The 27,915-nt window shown below is 50.1% G+C and overlaps 2 protein-coding genes across 3 annotated transcripts in view; one reads left to right on the top strand and one right to left on the bottom strand.

The window, feature by feature from the left end:
• Positions 1-27,915, bottom strand: part of LOC310885452 (acid-sensing ion channel 2) — a 504,402-nt gene that overhangs the window by 95,484 nt on the left and 381,003 nt on the right. Inside the window, exon 1 of one of the 2 annotated variants that reach the window (XM_083808886.1) lies at positions 497-1,127. The exons of the other annotated variant lie outside the window; for it this stretch is intronic. Within the exon in view, the coding sequence (XP_083665012.1) occupies positions 497-1,036 (540 nt within the window). The 5' untranslated portion in view covers positions 1,037-1,127. Of the gene's footprint in view, positions 1-496; positions 1,128-27,915 lie in introns of those variants that run through there. 2 annotated transcript variants of the gene reach the window in all.
• LOC310885454 (uncharacterized protein) overlaps positions 1-27,915 on the top strand; it is a 369,789-nt gene that overhangs the window by 52,046 nt on the left and 289,828 nt on the right. The window lies entirely within an intron of this gene.

A 27,915-nucleotide genomic window follows, 5' to 3' on the forward strand; every position in this document is an offset into this window, starting at 1 on the left:
TTGAGATACAACTATGCTGGAAGCAACAGGGAAAATGTCCCTGAAGTACTCAAGAGGGCTGCAGCATGCTTTTTCTTTTCCAAATTAAAAAGAGCAGCAGTGAGGCCCCACTTCCCGCTGCTGATGGCCTGAGTTAGCCTTTAAAACAGAAAGCAGCAGCTTTGCTCCAGAGGGGAAATAAATATTCAGGGAGCTTCCCGGGCAGAGAGCTGCCGCGGCGCCGGAGCGTTTCTGACCGGGGTTTGCAACGAGAACTCCGCCGCCGCTGCTGCCGTTCATTGCCCTGTTCGGGGAGGCTGCGCAGGGAACCGGTGTCCCGGCACGGATTTCGCAGCCGTGTCCCACCTGTGTCGCTGCCAAGCCCGCAAACGTCCTCCCTCCGTGCAGCCCCGCGGAACGGTGCGACAGAGGGCGCGGGAGCAGAGCGCGCAGCCCCGCGGGCGTGGGGACAAAGCGCGGCGAGGGGGAGCCCCGGAGGGTCCCGGGGCGGACTCACCGCGGAGAAGTTGTGGGGCCCGCAGAGCTCGCCGCGGTACTTGCAGGACAGCAGCATGTCCTCCAGCTGGTGGCCCAGGCGGTCCATGAAGTCGGCGCTGATGCCCTCGTAGTGGCGGGGCGGCAGGAAGAGGCGAAAGTCGGCCAGCTTGGCGAACCACCGCAACCTCGCCTCGTCGCCCCGCAGCAGCTCGGTGAGCAGCGGGCGGGCCGTGCGGTTGGGCAGCAGCAACCCCAACCAGTGCCCCGCGTAGTACAGGTCCCCCTTGGAGAGGCGGGGGAAGCGGAGCGGGTTGTTGTTGCACAGGGTGACGGCGGGGAAGAGCAGCTGGCGGCTCCACTCGCTTCGCACCTGGGTGTGCGACGGGAAGGAGAGCCAGTGCAGGAGGCGGTTGGAGGACCAGGAGAGGAGCAGCCCCAGCGCCGTGCAGAAGGCGAGCACCCACAGCGCCCGCCGCGGCAGCGCCGCCCGCCGCGAGCACATGTGCCGCAGCCCGTGCAGCCGGCTGCGCAGCGGCGGCGCCCGGCGCCCCCTCGCCATCGGCGCTCCCCGCCGCCTCCCCCGCCGCCGCCGCCGCCGCCCGGGGCTCAGGGCGAGCAGCCCCGCTCCATCCCCGCTCCCCTCGCCGCGGCCGGCAGCGGCCCCGAGCGGCGGGGGGAGCCGCAGCGGGCAAGCCGCCGCGCCGGCCCCGAGCTCAGCGGCGGGCAGCAGTTCCGGCAGCGCGGCATGCCGGGCCCCGCTGCTGCTGCCGTCGCTGTCGCCGCTGTCGCCCCCCCCCCGCACCGCCGCCGCTCCCCGCGGGGGGCAGCCCGGCCGGCCGCCGCTCCCCGGAGCCGGGGGGGGGGAAGGGGGGGGGAGAGTCGGCGCTCCCCGGTACCTCCGAGCTCCGGTGGGGCTCCGGGAGCAGCCGGCGCCCCCCTCCGCGAGCCGCGGGACCCCCCAACCGAGCCTCCGGCGAGCCCCGCTCCGCCGCTCAGCGCCGACCCCCGGCCGCGCTCCGCCGCTCCCCGTTAGCTCTCATGCCGCCCCGGCCGGGCCCCCGCTGGGAAAAGCCCTCCGCGGCGAGGAGGAGGATGAAGAGGAAGAAGAGGGGGCGATGCTTCCCCCGGGAGCAAATCCCGCTTCCCGGGCGACTGCGGCGGCCAGCCCCGCCGCTCGGCGCCAGGCGCGCTCGGGAGGCGGAGGGAGGATGCTCGGCCCCGCTTCGCCGGAGGAGCCCCCTCCTCCTCCCCCTATTTATCCCCCTCAGAGCAGGGGGGAGAGCGGCCCCACTCGCAGCCCCCGAGCGCCACCGGCCTTAGCCGGGCTTCGGAGGGGTTCCTCCCTCCCTGCTCCTCCTCCTCCTCCTCCGCCTCCTCCACCCGCCACGGTTTGTTTTTCCGATTTCCAGCAGCCCCGGGGGAAAACAGGAGATCACGGGCTGAAGCAAAGCCTCTAGAAATACGGGCGAGGTTTGCTGCCTGCTGCTTGCAGCGGCCGTCTGCCGGGGGAAAGGGGCCGGTTGCTCGGGGACTGCTGTTTGCTTCCCGTGGAAAAGCAACTGCACGTTCCCACAGCGCACGGGGAAATGAATCTCGGGGTCCCCGTTCCCCAGTCCCTGCTCCCCACTTGCCCGTGTCCTACTGAAGCTAGCACAGGGGGGGCACAGGGCTTGTTTCGCCCCGCATCGGACACAGGTGCACACAAAAGCCCTGTCCCCGATGCCTTGGGGAGACAGCAGACACTTGGGATGTACTTTGGCATCTCGCTGGGGTTGCTTTGTTCTGATCTCTTCAAAGCCGCTCGCTGTTACCTTCATTTTGATTTAGAATAGTACTAAGCAGCATTCCTATAATTGTACCCAATTGTACCCAATTAAGCTCTAAGTGGCGATAACTGCTTCAAATCCCTTCTGATATTTTCTCTCTGAATTCATTTTCCATTGTATTTTGATCTGCTGCGTATTTTCACCCAATAGATGGAGCCGTCACAGCCTGGTCAGCCCCAGCCTCTTTCGCAGAGTTTCCTTCCACTGTGGCAAGAGCTGAAAATGTTCAGCTGAAAATGTTCAGCTCCCGTGCCTTGGTGTTGGGCCCTCCCAGAAAGCCCACTCCTGGCCCTGGGGCCACAGGAAAATGTCCTCGAGGGGCCACAATCTCGTGTGGGGGTCCCCACGTTGGGGCTGCTGGAGCAGGGATTTTCACAAGCACGCGGACACAGGCTCGGCATTCCTCCCGCAACAACACGGACAATTTTCAGTGCCTCTGCTCTTCGTGTGCTTGTGTCCATGCCCTGCACAACTCTTACTTTTTTTTTTTTTTTTTTAACTCCTACCCATAAGTCCAAAATCCCTTTCAGATCTGGAAGGATGACCATGACCTTTCTTAAACTGAAATGGTACAAAAAAGGGACAGAAGTGACTGCGTTTGTTATGACGTGACTTCGAGTAGCTTCCGTTAAGCATCTCAGCCTTTTCCTCCTGCTTGTTGAAATCAAGTGGGAGCTTTTCCCCTTGGCTCACCCACAGGATAATAAACAACCAAACACCTTTGCCATGAGGCAGTCTGATGTTGTTTTACTCACGATACAATGACACAAACCTGAGGTTTGTGTTGGACTATAAACATCCTCAGATAAGCCCTTCTCCAGCAGCATTACCACTACCTTGCAGCACAGAGGGGCTTGAACAGTGCCAGGTGCTCTGGCAGTGCCTGGGCTGTGCCTGGCTGGAGGGACACGACACAGCCCTGGACCTGGTCCACTTGCTTATTTCCAACCTCTTCCCCTTTTGTACCTGTTTGTACCTGTTCTGGTGGGGCTAGCTTAGCAAAAGGGGATATACAGGACACAACAGTTGGATGGCGTGAAAAACTGCTTTCTTCCCTCATGTGTGCCCACTCCAAATATCCACTCAAATTCCCAGCTTTATTTACCAGAAGGAAGCAATTTTAACTATTCATTTTTTTAAACAAGAGAAAGCCGATGGTGGATAGGAGTTGGATGAACAAGACCAACCTCACCCTGAGCTGAAATTCAAACACTCCCCACAGAAGTTCTCTGAAGACAAAACCTGACCACAAAAAGCAAAGCCTGCACCAGCTGGCCTGGTGTGCCCAGCCCAGCCACACATCCTTCAGAAACCATTTCCATTTCTTTTTCCCATGACCAATTCACCCCTGTGTGAAACCCAGTTGCTTCTTTACCCAGCCATAGGAGCTTACAAAGCCTATTGGACTCAATGCATGGAAGGAATACTACAGCTGGAGCCTATATATGTTGCTTACTAGTCAAAGAGTCACTTTTTAAATTATCCTTTTTGGGAGGGTGAGGTTGCTACTTCTGCTGAAAACCACAGTTTGGATGGAGACAAAACTGCATGGGAGAAATTCAGAGAACCATTTCAGGTGAGTCTTGCTGTTCTCCCCCAAGATGTAACATGAATGCCCTCAAAAGATACAGAAAAGACAAATAATCTGAAGTTTTTCTAAACCAAAAGCATTGCCCTCTTGAAACTTCATTTTCACTTCAAACATTGACTCAGGTTAAGACAAAAAGGATTAAATAAAAGCTTTGAAAGCCCTGTAAAGTAAATCATAATGCTTTCTTCCACCTGCACCCTTTGAGTGTTATTTAATTTATCTTAAAAGAGAGCAGAAGAAGGGAAGGTTCAACCCCAAATGCTTTCCCCTGGCAAGCTGAGAAACCCACAAAACCATGCCCAGAGCCCTGCAGCCCCCAGGGAGAGTGAGATGCTGAGTTCAGTGCTGGGGTCTGCAAATGTGAATTTGGCTGCAGTGTTCCTGAATCCTCTGGGCAAGGCTTGAAGGGCTGTGGTTTCATCCACCCGTGTGAACCCCAGGTCATTTATGGGATTTAGCCCGTTACTCAGCTCTGTGTGCAGTTCCTGGCATGCAAGTGGGCAGTGGATTTACCAGCAGAAGTTGTGCTTCCGTCTTCCTGCAGCGGTTACAGGGGATTAGTCCCTAAAATCAGGCGGCAAGATTGTGGGAATGGGATGACGGTGCAGGGCTGTCCAGCACCTCGCAGCATTGCTTTTCCTACTAGTAAACCCTGTGGAAAAGGAAGGGCTTCATTTTAGCTCTCGGGAGCTTAAACCAGGGAGAATGACTAAACAGGAGGCTCTGAAAGGCCAGTTGTCCCCAAGCAGAGTCTTCAAGTCACCTCGAAGGGACCCCTTTTCCCCCGCAGGAGCATCCCTGGTGCCACTGCAGAAGGGGCTGCAGCACGCAGAGACCCTGGGGCAGATGTAATGGAGCAGACTGGTGCATCAAAGACAAACCTGCTCCTCTTTCATGTTCTGTAAACAGCAGTCTTTCCAGAATAATGAGCTGCTTTGCCTAACTGCTGAGAAAAAAACCCTGCTGAAGCCACCATGTTATGAGAAAGCCATAAAACACTTGGAAATAGGGGTTTCCATGGAAGCTGCCATCTCAGAGTTAATTCTATTACTGCTGCCTCAAATCCCATAGTAAGCAACAGAACTACTCTGGTGCAATCTGAGACCAGCACAGCTTTGGGGAACCTGCAGGGTGCTGCCACCCCAGAAACACTGCCTTTATTCCAAAGTGGTTTTATTTTCTTTGGTTTGTTGGTTTGATTTTGTTGTTATTTATTTATTTATTTATTTTCATTGCAAGCAAATTATTGAGCTTCCAGCTGTGAAATTCTCCAAGTTAATTGAGTATTCTCAGAACAGAACCCTCCGAGGTACAGTCCTGCACTACATCTGTTATAGGGATTTTCTGGGTCTGCAGTGTTTTGGGGCTGCATGTGTTTTTAACACGGACAGATGAAATATTTGATCCATGAAAAATACGGAAGGCACATAAATAATATGTCAGTAGCGTATTTCTTACTCTGCTGCGTGCACTATGATGTAGGTAGAACAGTAAAGCCAGCTGAATTTTACAACTCTGTTTCCAGATTCAGAAATATGGAAACTTCTGATACCTCATTTTCTGTGCCTTGTGTCTGTATTAAGAGAGAGAGAGAGAGGGAAAAAAAAAAGAGAGAGAGAGAAAAAAATCAAACAAATGCCCCAGTGAGCAAAGACGCCGCTGCTCTTTCAGGGTTTATGCTGACACTTGCCAACAAGCAAATAAAAGTGGGGTTTTCTAGGTGACAGTGAGCTGCTAAGGACTGATTAGGAAGATTTTAGGAGGTTGCTGGGAGGCTGGCTGGGGCTGCCCCAAGGAGGTGCCACACTCACCTTTACAGCAGCTGGGATGCCTACGTTTGAAAGGATTCCCAAAACAGGTCGAGCTCCTTCTCCCCGCTTGTTTGGAGGGCACAGCATTATCAGCATTGTTCATGGACTTTCATTGAAGGAGCAGAATGGTAATATATATCTGTATATACATATATATTTCTGTGTAAACACATACAGATTTCTTCTGCAGGTAGAGTGGAGGAATGATTTTCATCTATTTTAAACTTCTCAGCAGGCACTCTCTCAATTATCTCACTTTTTTTTTTTCTTTTTTTTCTGTTTTCCATTTCACCACTGAAGAAAAGAGGAGAGGGAGTGAAACAAATGAAAAATACCTCTGGCTTTATTAAGAACTAATTTTAACATGAATCCTTCTGAGCAAATTAAAAATCCAAGATCTCCCAGCCTCTCAACATCAGTAAGCTCTTTTTTTCTGGTTGTTGAACTCAAGAAATCTGTCAACTAGCGTGGGGCATCCCATAGTGACCTGGTCAGAAGGGAACACAGAGACAAGCCATCTCCTGCTGCACAAGGTAGCCCTGTGGCCACCTTCCTGCTGTCCAGAGCTGTCAGGGATGAGCAGAAGCCTCCCCTCCAGTACTGGGTTGCAAAGTTTGAGCCCAGATGTGGTGAAATATTGAGAGAGAGACAGAAAAGGAGGCTGGCACCTGACAGCTGATCTCTTGGTACTCTTCAGCCGTGTTCACCGGCCCTGCAGGGAGTTACCCTGCATCCACCCAGTGCAACACAAAGCACCGAGATGAGAAGGAGAAAGCAACACCTTGAAGAAGAAGCCGGCAAGACTGCAGGGAGGGGAGGGTCCATGAGACACAGCCAGAGGCTGGACAAATTATTCCATCTCATCCTCAGGCAGACAGAAAAGAAAGTTGAACATTATCTGTGTTTTGAAGAAAGAGCTTGCGCTCCTGAACTTTGAGCCTCGGGGATGCTTTTCACACAGTGGTTCTGCACTATTTGTTTTTGGGTTTTTTTGGGTGTTGTAATTTCTTTTTTTTTTCCTGTATTTAAGGGGATGAAGTTTGCCTGGAATTGCCCAGTGTTTTGTTGGGTGAGCTCCTGCTATTTTAGCTCACACCTTTGTTTCTGAGGGGCTGTACAGCGCAGGAGCATGTTCCCTCTCCTTCGGCAGGAGCGCTGCTGCTGCTGCGTCACTTGGGTGTTTAATCACGCTCCACCGCTTTTTACCGCTTTGTGTACACTGCCACAGGAGATGTTCTGGCTTAATTAAAAAAGAATCAAGGGAAAAAAAATAAAACTACACCAAGCTCACTTTGCTATTCAGATCTGTGTAATTCAGGGCTTTAGTCTGGGGCTGTGAGCGGGGAGCAGGTGGGAGAGATGATCCATGGGGGCTTTAGACCTCACCTGCACCTTCAAATGTGGGAGTGGGATGCTGTAGGGAGAGCAAAACTGAGCCCAGATCTGTGGGAGGAAGACGCCAGCTCCCATGCCTTGGGATGGTAATGCTGGGTGCTCCCTGGACACAAGCCTGGAGTGTGAAAAATGGCTGCTGGGTCTCTTCTGAACTTTGTCTCAATGCACTCAAATGTCACATCCTAAGGAGCAACAGCACCTGGAAAATGGGACCCTCAATCTTCCCAGTGGAAATTTGGGGCTGAACGTGGCAGCAGCCCCTGTGGTCATGTCAGAGCAGGGCAGGGACAGGACTCACTGGAGGAATCGTGGTGAATATTTCATGTCACCTCCTCCGTCTGGCGAGAACATTCGCCTGCTGTCTTAATTCCAGCCTTCCTGCCTCTGCTGAACCCTTATTTCTCCGGCTAAATTTACTGGACCTAGCAAATACAGATGAAAGCTGCTCTGTGTTTAGATGCTGAAGTGGCCTGAAAATTATATCTCTCACAGGGAATTTTGTTTCTAAATCAAGTTAAAGGAGCAATTTCTTAAGTTAATATTTATTCTTTGTCTTTCTGAGGTATTTGAAGACCCTTCTGGGAGCCAGGTGAGAAACAGCTCTTTCTCCTCTTAAGCCTGTTGCTATTATTTCAGATATAAATGAAGGCAAAGAGGATGTCACAGCCCTGTTCTTTATAGCATCAAGGAGGGAAGCAAGAAAAGTAATTCTTCAAACACTGCAACACAAGCCCAACTTGGAGCCCAGCTCTGATGGGATACGATGGTTCAGTCACCTCTTGCATGAAGCAACATCAGCCTTTCATCCTGCACTTTGGCACCTGCTTTATCTGCTGCATGAGGGTCTTCTGCTGGAAAGCAAGTCTATAACCAGCTGGGCCTGTTCGGGGTCTCCCCACAATGGCTTTGGTGACAGTTTTTAGGACCGAGCAACCTTGGACCAGTCCCACAGCCAGGATCTGACCCAAGTGTCCCCAAATCTCTTTGTTACTGGAAACAATTTGTAGCACAAAGCATTGCAAAATGATTTGCTGCTGCAAAATTTCTGCTTTAGGGTTGTTATTTTCTTCTTTATTAATGAGCAAGTGGCTCTCAATGGACAGCAGAAATAGCCAGGGCAGGAGTCAGAGGTTGCAGCATGAGCAGTCACCTGGAGAAAGACGTCTTGAGGACTGGCAGAGAGGAACGCACATGGGCCGGTGTTTGTGGGCTGGGCAGGCATGCAAACCCTCATCCTGACTCACCCACCAGTGTGCTCTAGCTGAGCGCAGCGGTCACATTGCAAGAAATCAATAAATACAATTATTATAAAAACTGCCAGTCTACCTGAGGGATGCATCTGGAGGCAGCAGAAGGCAGAGCTCCAGCACGCTCGGCTTTGACCTAACTCTGCTCCTGTCATGTTCGCCCCGTGACAATCAACTCCCAGGGTGCACAAGCTGGCGAGGCAGAAAAGCCATCCAGCTGTTTGCAGATATCTGGGGATATTTCCCCAGGAAAATCACCCCTTCGTGAAGAACGAAAAGAATCCCTCACTTTGTCAAAAATAAACAAACAAACAAACAAAACTGAATTTCCATTAAAAAACAAACAAAAAAATCAGATGAAGCGTTTTGACAGCCCTGAAATAACAGACCTGCTCCAATTCCTTGCAATTTCAATGGGAATTTCAGCACAGCGATTCCCATTGGAGGAAATCACCGGCACTTGCAAACTCTCCCGACACCAGCAGCTCCTGCAGAAGGAGAGCTGGGGGGCTTGTACCTTTTCACCGGCTGGCTATGCTTCGGCCAGGACTGTCCCAACCAATATTCCACCCGTCCTTGCCAGGGGATGCTGGGCAGGATGTGAGCTGGGGCAGGTGAGCGCTACCTGCAGGGCTGCCAAGCAGTAAGGAGCCATCTAACGTTTCTCTGGCAGGCTAATGGGTGACAGCAGTTGTGTGGGAAGACTAATGGAGAAAAGGTTTGATAAAATAGAAGCGCCATCCCTAAGTTTTTTTTTCTCTGATGCTTTTTTTGCAGTTACATAATTTTGAAATGACATTGATTTAAAAAAAAAAAAAAGAAAGAAAGAAAAAGAAAAGAAAAACCACCACTGGGAAACTTTGAACACTTGGGGTTGAATTCTGCCCTCGTTGGTAGAATTTTGGATGTCCTCCCCCATGAACTTAAGGGAAGAGAGCATCTCACAAGAGGGGCTGAACCCTTGCACCCTGGGACGTCTCAGCGGTTATATGTTTCTGGTGCTCAGACCCTCACAGGTGCCTCACGCTCATCCGTGCAAAGCCACCTCTGTGCTTCCTGTGCCGTGTTGGAGGATGCCTCGGGGATTTTAGCTCCCACCTGCTGTAGGGGATCCAGCCTTGGGGTTTGCTTGTAAGGGATGGAGGGAAAAGATGAGGATGATGGCGCGTGAAGGAGCAGCACCGGCAAGTAGCTGGAAGCTGTGAGCTGAGGGTGAGAACCTCATCCCTGGTTCCCCAGCACCAGGATGGGCTCAAGGCTGGGTGGCAGCTGGAGGAACTCCCCTAAAAGCCTACTGGGATCGCTGGACTCTTCCAAAAACTTCCATTGAGGTGTGAGCTGCCCCCGGGACACAAGGGGAAGGCATCAGTGGTGTCATGCCTGCACTGAGATGCGAAGCCGGACACCTTGCTCTGTGCATCAGTTTCTCTGCCCAGCTTTGCTGTTCAGAGCTGCAGGTTTGCAGGCAGCGGCTGGCAGAGCTGGAAGCACAGTGGGACCTGGCTGAGGTCAGCTCTAGCCAGGACCCAGCCCCTGACACACCATCCCCTATCACATCCTAGCTAGTGGAGACTTTATTAATGCTACGTTGTAGGCTTCAGGGTTTGTTTCATCTGAAGGTGGACTTCTTTTTGTGCTATTAAAAATACATGTTTTCTTCTTTAATATAACCCCATGGGAAGCCAAAATGAAGGGAGTCCTTAGGTGGGAAAATCCCCAAAGAAATAAAACCACAGCAGAAAGAAGGCTCCTCCAGGGAGCCTTCCCTTCCCTTCCCTTCCCTTCCCTTCCCTTCCCTTCCCTTCCCTTCCCTTCCCTTCCCTTCCCTTCCCTTCCCTTCCCTTCCCTTCCCTTCCCTTCCCTTCCCTTCCCTTCCCTTCCCTTCCCTTCCCTTCCCTTCCCTTCCCTTCCCTTCCCTTCCCTTCCCTTCCCTTCCCTTCCCTTTTCCCTTCCCTTCCCTTCCCTTTTCCCTTCCCTTCCCTTTTCCCTTCCCTTCCCTTCCCTTCCCTTTCCCCCTCCCCTTCCCCCCCTTCCTCCCCTTCCCCCCCTTCCCCCCCTTCCCCTTCCCCTTCCCCTCCCCTTTCCCTCCCCTTTTTTCCTCCCCTTTCTGGTAGTCCCCATAAATACTGCATACTTTCATGTTCATAACTCCTCCTTCCCACTCTCTCCTGCTCCTAAAGCCGTTGGATGTGAGCGCAAGGTGGGGGCACATGGTGGTTTGGTGCTTCTCTGAGCAGTGGTTAATGGACTGGAGAATCCTCTGGGATGACATGTCAATGCTTTTTGTCTTGTTAAGGCTTTTTGTGTTTAAAGCCTCCATGGAGAGCTGAGAAAAGTTGACTGGAAATAAACCCAGCAAATGCTTTCAAAAGGAAAGCGCAGAGCTGCTGTGTGCCCTCTCTTGAGCAGTCCCCTCCACGTTCTCCTTGATGTCAGCAAGAAATTCCTCCTGCTTCACATGATCTGTTTTAATTTTGTCATTAATCTTGTAAACAAGATGCTCATAGGATGCAATTTTTCTTCTGCCAACATACCGGGCTTTAAAATCTGGGGAATTAACAGATCGCGTCTTCTTTACCCCCTTTGCCAGGACCAATTTTTTTTTGGTGCAAGGAAAGGTGATGGCAGTTGAGGGTCTTCAAATAAGGGGGAATTGGGAGCTGGAAATCTGCCAGCTGGCAGAATGTGCTCCTAAAAGCCTCCTGAAACCTTCCGGAGGAAAAACAGGACTGTTTGTTTTCCTTCATGCTGCTCCTAAATATTAGAGCAGCATCCTCCCATATTCCCCATTTAGCCCCTGGAGATAGTGACGTGAGAGGTTTTATCACATCTCTGACAGCGACAGGAAGGGACTGAGATGAGACATTTTCATGTGGACACAAAAAATCCTTGACTATGTTCCTCACGGTGGGTGTTTTTCATGACAATAGGATTTTTTTCTCACATTCATTGACATTGCATTATGCAGTAAGTCCCCAGGGAACTGTTCCCAGAATAATTGCACAAGACAAATAATCAGTATTTCCAATTTATTTTCTTCTGCTCTTCTGGATGGAGCAATGTGCTGCTTCTTTGTGATAATTGGAAACACCTGATGCTGACCTCAGGAAAAGAAGGAACATTTCAAAATACTGAACTTAGAGCCAGCGTGTAGGGAGACTTGGCATACTCTGCTTGGAAAGCTTAGCCTGGGACAGCTTGGATTGATCTCCACAAGCTCCCTGCATTCTTGTGCAGAGACCCAGCTTTTGGGTAGAAACTCAGTGCTGGGCTGCAGGCCGTTTTTGGGGAGGTGTCAGCGAGGACCAGCCACCGTCTCAGCTGCAGGTCTGGGGGATACAAGCTCTCTGCCTGTCCTGCCCAGTTAATCCTCCCCTCACTTCTCCAGGGAAGTTTCTGTTACCGTGACATTATGTTCTTGCTCCTTGGTGCTCAGCAAAAGGTGGTTTGGGATACCAGTGTCACCTGTGCTAGGATCAACCCTCTAGCCAACACAAACCAGCATCCTCCTGCGAGCACCCAGAGCCTGGGGTGCACCCAGAAATATTGACTAAAATTAGCAGACAGGGATCAAAGCAAGCTGAACAGCACTGCGCTCCCCAGCATGTAGCATGAAAAATCATTATTAATACCAGATACCACCTCTGGCTTCAATGGACCAACCGCAGGCTGATAGAGATTAGCAGAGTATTCGGGGAAGCGGTGTTACATGCTATCCTTTTTGTTATCCCATTCAGGCTGCAGCACAGCGTGTACCAGCATGCATTTCTCAGTCACCTCTTGTGAGCAGAAGAGGCTGGCGCAGCCGTCTGTGTGCTTGCGATGCACTTTACACGGTGCACTCACAAATGGAGAGTTCATGAATAACCCAGTATCAATTACACTGTGCAAGCATTATAAAGATGTGTATTTTCAATTTGATATTATATAAAGATACAGAATAATGAAGTTTTACAAAATGCCAAGGGGAGGCTCCTTGCTATCTGCTTCTAACCCAGCCGGAGCAATCACCCGCTGCAGCCCAGTGAAAGCTTTCTGCTTTACTGGATTTACTGTACTAAGGAGGTGGAGGAACGGTGCAGCTTCACTGAATGTACACCAGGCATAGTGCCAAGCACAGGGGACAGCAGTCATAAATTGCTGTTGTGGGCAACAGCTGTGTTCATGCAAACTCCCCAGCATGACTGGTGCCACAAGCAGGCTGGACCACAGCCGCAGCAGTGCCAGGGAGCCCACCCTTGACTCCTCGAAGGTCTGCATCTACTCAGCTTCGGGATGCGGGATGTGGCAGCACAGAAATGAAGCAGGATGCTCTGCTCCGCTGTGTCTAGCAAGGCCAGATCTCCTCAAATGGGTCCTCTGTGGCAGTATAAGAGAGACTTTAAAGGTAATGCACGCCTAAAGCTGTGTGAATTGGCCTCAGTGCGACCCAGGATCATCTTATCTCTTGCGGGTTGCTCTGCCTGAGGACCAGATTCCTTTCCCACTTCCGCTGGTGTAAACCTGATGCACCCACACTGAGTTTCGGTGGGGAAATTCAGACTGGCACATGGCCTGGAGCTACTATCATGAGTAACAGCTTTGTGCATCTTGACTGAATCAGCTACCAGAATAACTCGGGGCTTCTATATCCAGTAGCCGCCCCAGATTCATCAACGCTTCCCAAGAGTTAGGGTTGTGTACACAGGCTGTGCTTGCTTTTATAATTGTAATCTCTCAGTTGTTTTACAAACATTAGTCGCCTTAAGGGTGATGCTCTGAGCAAATCCCCCTGTTTGTTAAGAAAACAATAGGGGCCTGATTACGAGCTGAGATCTACCTATTGCTAAGCCAGATATATCTGGGGAATTCAAGGGTGTTATACAGATGGTGAATTGGTGGGGAGAGCGCTCAGAAGAAAGGTCAGGCAGCGATGATCTATTTTTAAACATTTTCTAGGGATGAACACAAAAGCAACACCTTACAAAAAGGAGACGAAGTTCCCTGGGAATTAATAGTTTGCTTCCCACTGTGCTGTGCTGGAGGGCTGGGGAAATCCTTGCCACGTTCAAGGCTGCACTTGCTGCTTCAGCAGCTGCAAAAGCCTCAGCCTGTGTGGAGACATGGGGAGCAGAGCAAAGCAGAAATACAAGGGCTTAAATAGCTCAGACGGTTTTTGCACCATCTCATTTCCAATTGCATGGTGCTGGGAGGACTCCCACATTACTCCTTTGGAGGAGTGTTAGGGATTGCACCTTGGTCTTGCTGAGTCCATGGCGGAACTCTCTTTTGCTTTATTGGTATCGGGGTTTCACCCTATTAAAGGGCAGGCACCAAAACACAGCTCAGCACCGTCCTAAGCACCCCAAGACTATTTGCCTTCAGCGAGTAGTTTGTTGGTTCTGAAACTGCAAGGTACATCCTCACATTGGGCTGCTTTACCGAGGTCTGGTATTGCCGGGGGAGGAGAGCAGGCAGGGCTGGATGGAAAGCACTGTCCCGTGCTGTAAATACAGCAATTCTTTTTAGAAATGCTTCTCATTTGGCTTTGGGATTGGTGTGTATACAGCAATTCTTTTTAGAAATGCTTCTCATTTGGTTTTGGGATTGGTGTGTTTGCATGCACCCTTGCATGGACATACATGCTGCTTTGGATTTTTGTGCAGCCCAGGTCTGAGACTTGCACACCTTTACGTGATCATGCTCATGGCAACTCGGGATGTAACTGTTGCTGCCTCTCCGACCTACAAGTGCTCCTGCTACGCGTCACCGGCTGCAGCGCCAGGTGCCTGTCACCGCAGGGCTTGCCACAGCCATGACCGCTCAAGGGAGCAGCTTTTAATTACTCTTCGCCTTGCATCACAAGGAACACCAGAAGGCACTGGCTGGGGCAAACCCATTGCTATGTCCCAGTCTGCCCACAGAGGAGAAGCGATGGCTCAGGGCAGGGAGGCAGTGCATGGGGCCGGAGTCCAGGATCCATCCTTCTGGCAGGGTTCCCATGCACGGCACATCTCCCCGAAACACTTCCTGCACTGAGATGCACGCAGTCGGCAGAACAGCTTCCAGGAGCAGCTTGCTGCTCAGCACCAGGATACTGGAGGTGGGAGTAGGATGGATGGAAATCAAAGATTTCCTCTGCTTTTGGACGCTTTGTCATTTTCTTTTTTGCCTGATGTTTTCTGTGTGTTTGGTTAGAGCCCCTCAGTACTTGAAGAAGGTGTGACACACGGTCATAAATAATCATTATCTCCCCAAGTACTTCCTATTTGAAACATTTTAAATAAATAGATGTAAGTCTCCTAAAATGTGAGCTTTTATATAACTGTATTACATTTGCATGCATGCTGCTTTCAATGGGAAACCCCTGCTGAGAAACATGACTGGCATGGGCTAGATCAGTATTTCCTGATCCACAATGGGAAGAGAGGTTGCTCTGCTGCCAGGAAATAAAACGGCAAGATCAAACACTGGAATATTTTGTTTTCTTGAAAGCGAGTTGCTTCACACCATGCACTGAGTTTTCTGCTAATAAAATTGGCTGTGGATTCACAGTCAAGTAATTTCAGATGAGGTCGTGCTGTCAAAGAAACATCTGGTTTTGGCAGTGGGATTGAATGGGGAGGGGGTGCAGGGTTAGGGTTAGGATTAGGGCTGCCTTGCTCACTTAATGGAGAGCATCATTCTCCTGTGATGAGCATTTTGAACCTGCCTCCCAGTTGTCTCAAACTCTGTGGGTGACTGGGGGCACCAATGTGTGCATTCACCAAGGCCCAGGTTTCCAGATGGGGATGGTGAAGGAAAGGCAGTGGTGACAGAGGTTTTCTGCTGTGGGCACAGCCCAAGCAGGACCCGCTTGCAGCTTTGCTGGTGCTGGCAAAGGGGGAAATTGTAGCTGGGAAAGCTGAGTGTCCTGGCCCTGATCCTGCTGGGACTGTCCAGGCCAGAGCATGGACCACTGATGGCTTTGCAAAACGGCACAAAGCACTTTGCTAGCCCAGCTACACCGGGGTGAGAAGCTTGGAGGTGCTGAGGCCAAATTGTTTGCTCCATGAACAGCAAAGTGCTGCAGCCAACTTCCTCTGCAGCGTGGCCGGGCATGAGCTCAGCATGATGTCAGAGCAGACCCAATTAGCCAAGAGAAGCACACACAATTAGGAGGGCACTGCTGGGTCGTTCTGCTTGAGCTGTTTAACAACCACAGCAAAGAGCTCTGACAAGGCAGCAAGGTTAAAGCCGGTGTAAAAAAAAAGGATGCTCACGTGACACATAGGAAATGCCAGAGTGAACCAGAAAATACTCATGAAGAAAAGTGGCTCGTGGTGATGCAGTGATGGTGGAAGTCAGGCAAAGCCCAGACTGTGCATGCTGGGTTCTCAGATGCCACCCATGTCCCCAGACATCTTTGCTACCAGCTTCTCCAGACACCAGCAAAGAGCAGTAGCTAGGGGGATGCAGGCAGAAAACCAGCTCCCTGCATGCATGCTCAAGGCTGTGGCACATCATAGGAGGGGGTAGGAACCAGCTGAGGGTAGTAGATCAGTGTCTCTCAGCACTTTATGGTAAAGTATAACTAGGGAATTCTAGCAAGAATAATAGCAGTTGCAATAAAAACACGAAGCTAAGGGCTGCCCTGCAAAGGTGTGCCCATAGCTGGCCTCCGCACTACAAGCCCAAACCCCCGTATGGTTGGGAAACAAACCAAATGCCACTGAAATAAGTAGCAGACAGGCTCAGAAACAGGAGTTTCTCTAGGCACCCCATGTTTTATCAGCATGCTGAGAGCTTTTAGAGGAGATCATGGAAACAGCCCGTTATTTCAGCCCCTGTCCCTGCAGGACTTGATGAAGCGTGGGAGACAAAGGGATGTGGCCAACCTCTTTTCAGTGGTTTGTGGGGACAGGTCAAGGGGCAGAGGCCACAAAACGGAGCACAGGAAGTTCTGCACCAATGTGAGAAAGAATTTCTTCACAGTGAGGGTGACGGAGCACTGGAACAGGCTGCCCAGGGAGGTTGTGGAGTCTCCTTCTCTGGAGATATTCAAGACCCATCTGGATGCCTACCTGTGCAACCTGCTCTAGGGAACCTGCTTTGGCAGGGGGTTGGACCCGATGATCTCCTGAGGTCCCTTCCAACCCCTACAATTCTGTGATTCTGTGACCCCCAGAGCAAAGCACTGCGAATGGCACTGGCAGAGTCCATATTGGCACAATAAAAGCATCGCTGGCCTAAAGAAAGAAGTGACAAAGCAATCTCAGCAGGAGACGGAGCTCAGCCTCTCAGACACTTTGGTAAAGGCTTGTTCAATTTAGTGCACGGTGGTCGAGTTAAATATTTCTTGGGCTTATTACAATAAGGATTTACTCTCCATTCATGGGGTTGCACAATAAGTACCAGCCAGTCGGAGCTTAATTAGCAAGGAATTATTTACAGAGATGAGAAACTGCTACTAAAGCCAAGCAAAGAGTGTGCCCATGCTGTCCTGGAGCGGCCAGGCAGTGGGGCTGCTGCGTGGCACAACCCGTAGGGGCAGCATCCCTGTGAGCAAGAGTAACGCCGCTTGCAAGGGAAGGCATGGGAATAGAGCATAGAAACAGCAAACATGCAAACTGTCAGCATGATTCACTGAGTAATTATAGAATAATACAGTGTAAACTATTAGGAGATAATAACAATAAGTCAGGATTGACTCGTCTCGTTTAAAACTTCAGGCTGCCTCCTAGTAATTTGTTACCTTTTGGAGCCTGCTGCGCACAAGAGAGGGAAGCTGAAGGGTTTTGCTGTGCGGGAGCTGGCACCGGAGCCTTCTGCTTCTGACAGCACCAAACTTGCAAAGGTAGAGCCCATAAATCAGCAGAGCTGATGCCTCTGCTAAAGGCAGATGTCTGCTGGAGGCACACAGCTGAAACCATTGCAGCAAGGATGGGGGCACAGGTGGCATCTGCTGGGACAGGGAGGGAACAAGGGTTATCGGTTCTCCTGCTTTGGGACAGATGAAGCTAGGGGTCAGGCAGATTTCACTGGACCTTTTTTACAAAGGCACAATATTCCCAGAACCCCGGTATTTGTTAAGGTTTGCCCAAGCTGAACCATTTTTAGTAAAAGCAAAGTCAGAAACCAGCTAAAGAGGAAGCTGACCTCAGCTCCAGACAACTGATTACACTAACATATTGGGTTTCGACTGAAATTTAACCATTTTCCTTCCCTGTCATTGGGTTCCTTTAAGATAAAATAAAAATCACTTAACCATTTCCGACTGAAACTTTCCATTCCAAATATGGCAAAAGGGGCGCTGAACAAACTACGAGCCCTGCTACCTCTGCTCTCTCTGCAGCAGCTCTTTGGGGCAGGATGGGTGTCAGCTCCAGCCCTTCATTGCAAGCCACTTCAGTGAGGTGAATGACATTTTTACTGAAAAATTTTAATCCTCAAATCCTCAGTTGGCAGGTCTTAGTATTGCGTTGCTGACTGATCTCACTTACTGTAGGCAACCCTGTGCTCCAGAAATGCTTGTACAATGGCCACATGCTTGTACAATGCTTGTACAATGGCCACTTACACAGCCTGCTACCTTTACAGCGGGGGTGCCGTGTGAGGCATCACTCTGCTTGTAAGTGCAGGTTTGCACTCATGTAAAGGCAGCATGCATGTGCACACATGTGCAGAGCCAGATGCTTCTGCAGGGTGCAAGCCCAGGCAGGCTGGGGAGTCTCAGGGACCAGCAGGCTCATTTTGCCTGCCAGCACCAGCAGAAACACTCATGCATGGCGTAGGATGACAGGGATCTGGAATGGGATGACATAATTTAACTGTTGCAAGAAATGGCTGAGATCTTAAATTGCTTGGTAAATCTGGCCACAACAAGCCACTTGTTTGGGTCTGCTGAGCAAAAAAATAGCAGGCAGCTTAAGAAGATATCCTCGAACATCTCCAAGCCATGTCAGCAGGGCAACGGTGGTGAACAGGACCAACATTTTGCTGACTAACAGCCATAGAGGATGCTCAGCAGGTGGTGCACGGACACGGCATGTACCACCATCCCCTAAGGCAGGGGCTCAGCTGGCAAAACCCTTGAGCTGTCACAGGAAGCCTCCCCGGCACACAGCGTTGCTGTGTCAGGAGCCCTGCACCAGCACACAGTCCACCAGGTGTGTTTCTTAATCAAGGCACAAGACCCAGTGGCGGGCGTCACCGCGCTGCAGCATTGATCAAAAGGCAGCACAGCAGGAGCAGCTGTCCCTCAGCTTGAGGCTCAGTTATCCAGGCTACAGCCCTTCTCCGCAGAGCTGTAATCAGCTCCTCGTACATCGTGTCACGCTTCCACTTGATGGTTATCATCTTTTGTTGTGCACTTCCTAGACAGTTCATCACTCGTGCATACACTAGGTGGATATCCTTCCCCCGGTGGGACCTGCCTTGCTCCTGTTCGATGCCAAACCCTTTTCCCATGTGGAAGAACACCCTATGGACAGCTGGCAGTGCTGTGTGCAAGGACCTGGAATGAAGGTGGCAACATGCCCCTAGGAGAAACCCTGCAACCCTTGTGACCTCTGGTTATAAAAGCCTGTGGGGTCTGTGACCGAGACCCTGAGGCTCTGCTCTGCACTTAAAAGTGGTTCTAAAACTGAGGAAAACTGGGTGTGGCCTGTACATTTTTTTCACTCTGTAATGAAATTTCCAGGAATATAACTCCAGGCAAGTTTGCAGGTTGTATTCACAGTTGAATTCTTTGGTGGCAAGAGCAATGAGCAATGATTTTTGTTCTCTGGGTTTCAATACTCATAACATTTCCATTTTTTGGCATTTGATTATGTATTAGACATTTAAGATGCATTTATAATATTAACCTCTCAGAAGAGGCCACTCCTAAAACAGCTCTGTTTGCCTAGTTAAAATGTGACTCTTGCTGTTATCTGTACTTGAAGTAGTCTGAGTCAATGAATCAAAGATCTGAAATGCTAAAACAATATATATATATATATACACATAAACCACAGGGGGGAGAAACCTCCTTTCCTAACAAATGACCTGTGCTGTAACATCAGCCACTTACTCATTTGTCAGAGCAGTGCGGTTCTGCTTGGCAGCACCACAAGTTGCAATTTGTAAATCTGAATCCCATTTGATGCTCTGCCACCTCGTGATGCCGCGGGAGGGGGCAAGGAGCAGTGGCTCTGGACCGCATGCCCAGCGCTGCCTTCCCCATCCTTCCCAGTGGCTGTGACAGGGCTGAGCTGCCAGAAGGGCAGGGTGATGCACCCGGCAGTCCAGCTTCTGGTGCTAAGGAAGGATTTTGCAAGCACTGAGCAGGTTTTTCTGCAAAAGGAAGGTGTCAAAAGAGTTGAAAGGGATCCCAGTGCAAGTCCAATCCGATACAGAGCCTGGAGCAGCACTAGGGGTTCCTCCTCCCCATCCCGTAGGTGAGCAATTTGATCACCTTCACCCCATCCCTCCCGGTTGGTTTGGACCTTCATTAATTGCTCAGACTCTCTAAGTCATCCTGTTTGTGCGGTAGAAGTAGCTCAAGATGCTCAAGACCGATGGACACAGACTTCTCTGTGCTGGGTGCTGCCCACACATGCAACCAGAAGGGAGTTCTGAGAGCACAAGGATCCAAATGAGGTTGCAACAAACACAAGGGAGAGTGACTATCCATCACACAATACGACACAGAACTGCCCCCAAACCAAAAGTTTGTAATGTCAGGTTGCTCCAAGCCGCTCCCTGCCTCCTTCTCTTCTCTCCCACTGTCCTACAGGGATACGGACATCATCTCATTGCACAGTGTTTCCTCACGTTTGTGAAATGCTGGATACAATGCTGGGGAGAACTGTAGGAAACATTTGGAAGATAATAATAACTTTCTCTTCTCTGCCCCACAAGAAGCACCTGAGGGCTGAGGACCAACACTGCGCATAATGGCAGAGCCAAGGTAATAAAAATTCTCCCTTCAAACAAGCTCCGTCCATCCTTGTGGGGTGCAGGCGGGACTCTTCCTGAACGCGGTGTGAAATCGTGAAATTAATGACAGCATCGTCACTCACATGAGAAGTGAAGAATGGAAATGATGAATGAAGAGTGTTGAGCCAAAACGTATCTTGTGTTCCCCATACCCAGAAAATTTTCACTTTGCAGTTTTAATAAAATCTTTTTTTTTTTTCACAGCTTTGTACTACGGATGCGTACCACACTCTGCTCTCTATTTAACAGCACAAATAGTAACCGTGCTCAGATGCACAAGCCATGCGACTGCAGCAGTGATGCCAGAGGAACTCCAGGTTGTTCATACCCCGCTGTTTGTGCTGGTACACACAGGTTGGAGGCAGTGTAGTTAGCTCAACACACACGTGTTATTTTGCTAGGCAGTGTGGGATCTGAATGTATGTACACTATAATTACTTTTAGTTGCTCCCTTCTCCTTTATTGTAATTTGCTTGCTAATTATTGTTAAAGAATCTTAACTCAGTTGTTCCCATTAATCTTAAATTAATTATAAGGTAGTCCCTATTAATTTAACACCAGGGTCTTTTTTTCTTTTAATCACATGTTTTTAGGCTTGTTGCTAATGTGCTAGAAACAGTCGGATTGGAAGAGCTGCTCTATCCTGAAAAGTGATGTTGCAGAAAAGATGACTGCAACTCCAGGGGCTTTCTGCTTCTGTTTCAAGGATTTGGGACTAAACAGGCTTCCTCTGACACAAGAAAAGGGAATTGTCTATCACTTGGACAAAATACTGTATTTTCCCAGAGCTCCAGTCCTGCTCCCTGTCACCTCCAGGTGTTTGGAGCCTGTTTGGAACAAAGCACTGCAATAAGTTTACTGAAAACGCTGATGACATTAATAAGGGTCTGCAAAACTCTTGCTTCAGAGCTCCCACATCTGCCTTTGCAACACAGCTCTGTCAGATAAATTAGGACAAATTCTGCCATCCCTCATGGAAGGTGCCTGGGCTGTGCCCCAAGCATTTTTCTGGGTACTACCCAAATGGCAGTGCTGGAGCTGAGACCCAAGACGACCCGTGGGGACGGAGGAGCCCCGGCGCTCGGTCAGACACTGCGCCTGGGATGTCCATAAGCACATGGGAAGGCGATAAGACCTGTCTGCAGCAGCAGTATGGTGAGGATCGGACAGAAAATAGCAGCTAACTACTGCCAGCTAAGGAGAGGAGCTAATAAACAGTGAAGCAGCACTGATCTACATCATACAGAAAAACATGGGATGCCCAAGGCTTAAATAATATTGACTTATTTGTAGGCTACGCAGGACTAAGAAAGGATTGAGGGGAGGATGAGGCTTTGGCAATGTGATTGAATTACATGCTTTCTAAGGCCATGATTAATTTCATTTTTCCTCCTAATTCTTTTGCAAAACCTCATTCTGCTTTACTGACCCGCAAATGCATCTGTTGGTCCTGCCACTGCTCGTCCATCCCCATCCCAGGAGCGGGTGCGGGACAGCAACGCAGGCAGTCAGCCGGGGGCAGACGCAGGCTCACGCCCCGAGCAGCTCGCCCTGCTGGGAGCCAAAGAACTGAGCCATGCCTTGTTACCAAGTCTGAGTACTTCCCTCTTTCAATCTCTTCTGGCTCCAGAGAAATGTTTTATTTTGAAGACGCCCCAGTAACAAATTCAGAAGGCAACCGTGTTTCCTCTAGAGTTTTTCTGAGTGATATAAACATCTTAAGAGGAAACAACATATATCATCAGCTATATTTTTTCCCCTGTTCCCTCAAGTCCTTGGCATGTCCCTGTACCTTTGGGGCCACAGGGAACTTGCTGTTGTCAGTAATTTCTCAGCATCCTCCACTGAAGTGCCCCCTTGCTGGGCAGCTTGTGATGGGACACAAGAGGGTTCGATGCAAAGCTCAGCTTTTAAAAATACTCACATGGGCTCCATGGGGAGATGGCCTTGCTCTGTGTTAATGCTTGCCTATAAATGCCAGGATAGTCACCCTTCTCCTTAGCAGGCCTGGCTGGGCTCTAGCTAGCACTCCACTTTGAAGAAATGGGGGGTTGTGGCAACACTGCTTGCAAGGAACAAAGCGATACCCTGCGCCACGCCGAGCAGATGCTGCAAGTGTCCCAGCTACCAAGCTCCCTCTGTGGAGGCAAAGGGTGCGCAGGGGCCACAAGCCCCAGCAGGTTCATAAGCACCAAGAGCAGCTCGTAAAATCCCCCTCACTTTCCCCAGCTGCCAACACACAGAACGCAAACCAACCCACCTGCTAACACCGTGGCACAAATTCAGGCTGAAGGCTGAATTTGCCTCACGCCGCTTACTGCTAGCTAAAATGCCCCTCAGGAAGCTCTTAATTAGCCTCCTGTCTTTGAGCCTTTGCTCGATGCAGTCCTTGTTAAAGGACACTGCCACAGCACTGTGATTTTGGATGCTTAGAGGGAAATAAAGGGTAAATAATAAAAATAAGCCTGCTTGCTAAATTGTGCTGATGGGGGGAAGGAGAGAGGCAGGGGAGGGCTGGGAGCTCCTTGCTTGGTATCCCCAGCACATTTTCCCCTTTGCGTTTCTTTCCAGAAATCCTCCTCTGGGCTAAAACCTCACTTTGGAGCTGAAGCCAAGGGCCCGTGACTTTTGCATTAAAACCCGTGGGGGACTCGATAGCAAATGACCAAGGGTTTTCAGAGCACTGGTTTTGAGCTCAGACTCCTACCGACCCCCACACCATCATTTCATCACCCATTTCAGTCCTTTCTCTTCATTCCCACCATCACCCGTGTTTATCTTTTCACCACTAGAAGTACTCTGCATGCGTTTGTGCCCATCTCTGTGTTGTGCTGCGGTGTGTGGGGGCGGATTTAACTCAGGCGGTGTCTCTGGATACTATTCTAAAGCAAGCAATAATAAATAAGCCTACACCACACTGTGCTAATTAGGGAGCACGGCTGACAGCAGATTGGACGTCCTCATTTCAAGACAGCCTGAGATGAGGGCCTTCCACAGCTCACGTCTATAATGGGAATCCACTAGGCCATGAGTCTGGGCTAAAAATAGCCACCATAATCAAAAACAGAATTCAAGGCACAAGTGGAGGTATCACAGGCAGATGTATCTCCTTGTAAATGCAATATTTAACCACCTAATAAGTATTCAGCATATCGCCAAGAGAAAAAGAAGTTAGGAGAGGGCCAGACCTTCTATTAGTCATGCAAAGAAACTGAACGTATTTGATTCGTTCGATATATGTCAGACCTCTAATGGGACTTTCATTTACCTGTAATATTTATCATGACCTGCTTTGTAAGAAAAAGGCTGACTGGAGGGCCCTGGCAACATGCCTGTAGCAGAAACGTCCCTGTGCTCTTTGAGGTGCTCCTTGGAGGAGCTCTGCCTGAAGGAGAGCAGGGAGGCCAGAGGCCAAGTGTACCCAGACCAAGGGACCAAGGATGCTCCATAAGCAGGTAGCCACAAGCGTGCATGCTCGAGCCAGCAAGAAGGGCCATCACCACCTGCAGCCACATGCCGCAGAGATGTATATCCTGGCCTCAGTCCTACTCAGGCTGCACTGAATGGGAAGTCACTTTTACTATGAAACTGAAATTCCAGCTGCTGCACAAAGTCCTCCCTGTGGGGACATGTTGCAAGGTGTTTGGGGACAGAAATCACCTTTTTCTCCTGTTCAGCTCTTTGAGGAATTTGAGCTGCCTGGATCTATGTCAGTCCTTGCTCACCCTTGTGTACACAGACATTACAGAACTTGCCCCTCTGTGCAGTCAGCAATCGCCCACAGAGCTAAACCGTGCCACTATCACTACCTGGATGGGGCAGAGGATGATCGGCCACCTCCAATCCAGGGTGACAAATTTCACACCATGCACTTGGAGACCTCTCTTCTCCATCTTCCACTTCCTGGCCAGTAAATTCTTCTGGACAACACCTCAAGTGTTTTTTAACAGCTTTCCCCTTTCCCGGCCCTGCATGGACCTGGGCTGCGGGCAGCAAAGCAGCTCTGCCGCCTTCCTCACCACAACCCTAGCAGCACAAGAAGCACATTGAGGCTGTCCTGTGAGCTCAGCTGGGGCAGGGGAATCTGCAAAAAGAGCCTTCCCCCTCCAACCCCCCCTGCCACCCAGTTGAATTGCTGCTATACCAGAGTCTCTCTCTCCATCTTTAACTAGGGACTAGGAAAAAGTGCAGACTGCAGGTCCAAAAGGCAAATCCTCCTCACTGCCTGCCCAGAGCCCTGCAAGTACGAAGCCGGCTTGCTCGCGGGGCAGCCTGGCGCAGTGTTGAGACCACAGCACAAACAAGTCTGGAAATGATGAGTATCAACTTGGGTGAAATCCAGGAGCAGAAAGACTTCTAGTAAATGTTACCCTGCACCTCAGCACTTGGCTCTGTTTTCATGTCTTGTCCTTGGTGTACAAGCCTGGGGAATCGTGCCTGGTGGACGCGCTGGATCAGTTCCAGGCTGTAGCTGTTTCATCTCTTGGGGGAGCAAGCTGCAGAACTGGGGTGCAACAGCTGAAGGCAGGGCAAGGGGATGCTTTGTTTTCCAGCTTACCCCTATTTCTCTGCTGATCCTCTCAGTCTGGGCCCCCCAGCTCTGTTATTATTCATTAATAATTTGCTCGGGGTGGATTTGGGTCTCACTTAAGACTGATGAGAGAGGGGAGATCCGCTGAGTTATGCCATGAAAAGCACCGCCAAACTGCTGATGGCAGCCCGCTGTGCCCATGGTTACACGTCTTCATCAAAGTGACGTTTCTCACCACTTGTGGAGGGAACGGCTATTATCTCGCTGTCTGCTGCTAATGAACTTCACTGCAGTGAGCAAAGTCCTTTGGTGAGCATGACTGGCGCTGCTCGTTCCAATTAAAAACGCACAATTTACATCTTGTGCCATCCGCTCCGACAGAATGACCGTCAGAAAACACCCGGTATGCAGTTTGTCGTGGGATGGCCCTCGCACTGTCACTTGTCCCCATACCTGGCAATTAACTCTGGGGATGTTTTGTCTGAGAGTAGTGATGGCTTCCCCAAAACCACAGGGAGAAATTACTGGGAGCCACTGCTGAGCTGAACAGCAGCAGGTCAGGGGGACACCAGCAGTGTTTAGCAGATCTTGTAATCAGCACTGCCCAGAGATGGCTTCGTCCTCAGAGGATTTGTCCTTTTTTCTCTTTTTTTTGTTCCCATCTGGAAAGAAGAATTGATGTCATCAATTCTTATCATATCATATATCATATCATATCATATCATCTACATGCTTTCATATCCTAACAAGGACCGGGAAGGCTCGCTAAGAAATAACAACTGCTGTGTTTTCTCCAGCTGGGCTGAGCTCCGTCCTTGCTTGAGCATCAGTGGGTTTATGTGTCTGTCTGTGTGTGTGCTTCAGTTGTCCAACACGGTACCTAGTGATGCTCGGCACGCATGGCCAGACAGGAACTGCCCAATTGCATATGGGACCTACAGACGTTGGAGGCTGGGGGGGGTGGTATGAAGTGGACCCTGGACATCCAAAACGGCATCAAATACCTATGTGGGGGTTACCAAATCCCACCCAGCTGATAAAGGATCATGAAGAACTCCCAAGAATGATACAGGATAAGGAAATCTCCAACAGATGCACTGCAAGAATTGCTATCTTCCCTTGAATCTCTCTCTCATCCATAAAGAAATTCAACTTCCAAACTGCCCTCAGAAAGAAAAGCCTGTGGAAAGGGTTCCGGCACTGCCCTCAGAAGGGGATGATGGGGAGGAGGAAGGCAGTTGCTCATGGATGCGATCGGACTGTTATTGCTGAACGCTCAGAACTAAAGAACTTCTAAGAAGCAGACCCAGAAGGGCTGATGAATAAATAATGTATCAAGAGATAAAGAGGGGATGTGGGCTCTGGTGCGGCGGTAACACAAACGCATACCCCGCATACACAAGGAAGAGGGAACAAAGGTTCAGAAACCAGAGTCCTTGAGAAATGTATTTTCTCAGTAAAACCAGGTATGGGAGATTGCTGCTGCTGTTTCACCCTCTATAACCCGAAATAAAATGAGCTGCTGGATGTCTCCTTAAATATAATCAACTGCAGATGTGTGTGTTTCTGTGTGCCCTGAGAGGCAGAGCTAGAATATAATCATCACCAGGGTGGGGAGAAGAAAGCAATGAATTTTCTGCAAATGCTCATTCATCTTCTCAGATGAATTTGCTTTGTCTGGGCGAGGGTCCATTTTGGATGTACATTCACTAGCTATTCTAACAAAGGAATTTTAACAGCCCAACAACTCTTTATAAGGAATGGATAGTTTATGTAAAATTCATGCAAGGACTGTGATGCATTCAGTTAGTTTATCTTACAGATACAACTCGGTGCACATTCATAGGCAGGACTGCAGTTGTTAAATGCTGCATCCCCAAAGCCTTCTTCAGCCACCGCTCGACTCTGCAGGCAGGGTCTCTGCAGTCTGTCCGGGCACATTTCTAGCCCAGAGCTGAGAACACTGACAGATGAGAAGCCAACTTGCTGTTGAAATGCTTAATTTGAAATATCCTAGCTAAAATTCACTCTAATCAAACAAGTTGCTACGAACAGCATGTGGCTGATCTGACTCATAGTGGGGGGAATGAGATTTTCAAAGCCCCTCGGTTTTTATGCAGAGAAGGCTCTGCAGGTCTGACACACCACTCTTTTAAAGGCTTACAAAAACATGGAAGTCTTTGAAACTGATGAAAATCCCAAACTCAAGAGCAACTCCATCATCAGGGCTTATGCAGCCCTAAACACAGGAGCTAGACACAGCCCTTGCAGCCGGTGGCGAGAGAGCTGGGGTGGGTTTTGCTTCTCATAGCCACGATGCAGCCAGAGCAAGCCCTGACTGCACACAGGTGAAGGGATCACCTTTCCATTTCCTGCTAGGAGTCAGGAGGTGCAGCTGCAGCTCTTCTCCTCTGATATCTTAAGGCAGACTTTTTAAGCTCAAAGGAAGAAATGGGGGAAAAAGGAATATTTCCTTGGGAATTGCTGTATATTATCATGTACCATTCCCTAAGGGCTGGAAACAGGAAGTACCACTTCATCAGGAGAGCTGAAGCATGCAAGATCTTCACAGTGGCTCCCTTTGTTTCTTCACGCTTGGCCCCAGGAGCAAAGCACAGGCAGTGCCACACGGAAGGAGCTCCCTTCTCTGATTCGCCCCTCACTTGCTGAGGTGCATGCACACACACACTTTTCTTCCATCCCTCACAGGCTGCCCATGATTTATTCACTCACACTCATGTGGGATGTTTAAGGGAAAGATTCAGTTCTGTGCTTTAGCAGCTCTAACAGAAAGGAATTTATTTACGCTGATAAACCACAACGAACCATTCACCTGGGGCTCTAGGTCCCTTGACACGACTTAATGTCTTTAAGAAAAAGGTGCTGAGGAAGCCCCCGAGGAGAGGTTGCTTCATGCTGAGCAAAGTTACTTGGCTCAGCGTTAGGCAAGCTTTGCACCAGCACATCAGGTCCCTGCTGCCCACCCACTGGGGAGACAACTGGCACACCTTGGCACACCGGAGCAGCCCCTGGGAGTGCACGACTGGGGGGTTCAGGGTGCAGTGAACACGTGATGGTGGACACCAAGGCTACGTCC

Source organism: Anser anser (genome assembly GCF_964211835.1).
Source record: "Anser anser genome assembly, chromosome: 23".
NCBI classification, from domain to species: domain Eukaryota; kingdom Metazoa; phylum Chordata; class Aves; order Anseriformes; family Anatidae; genus Anser; species Anser anser.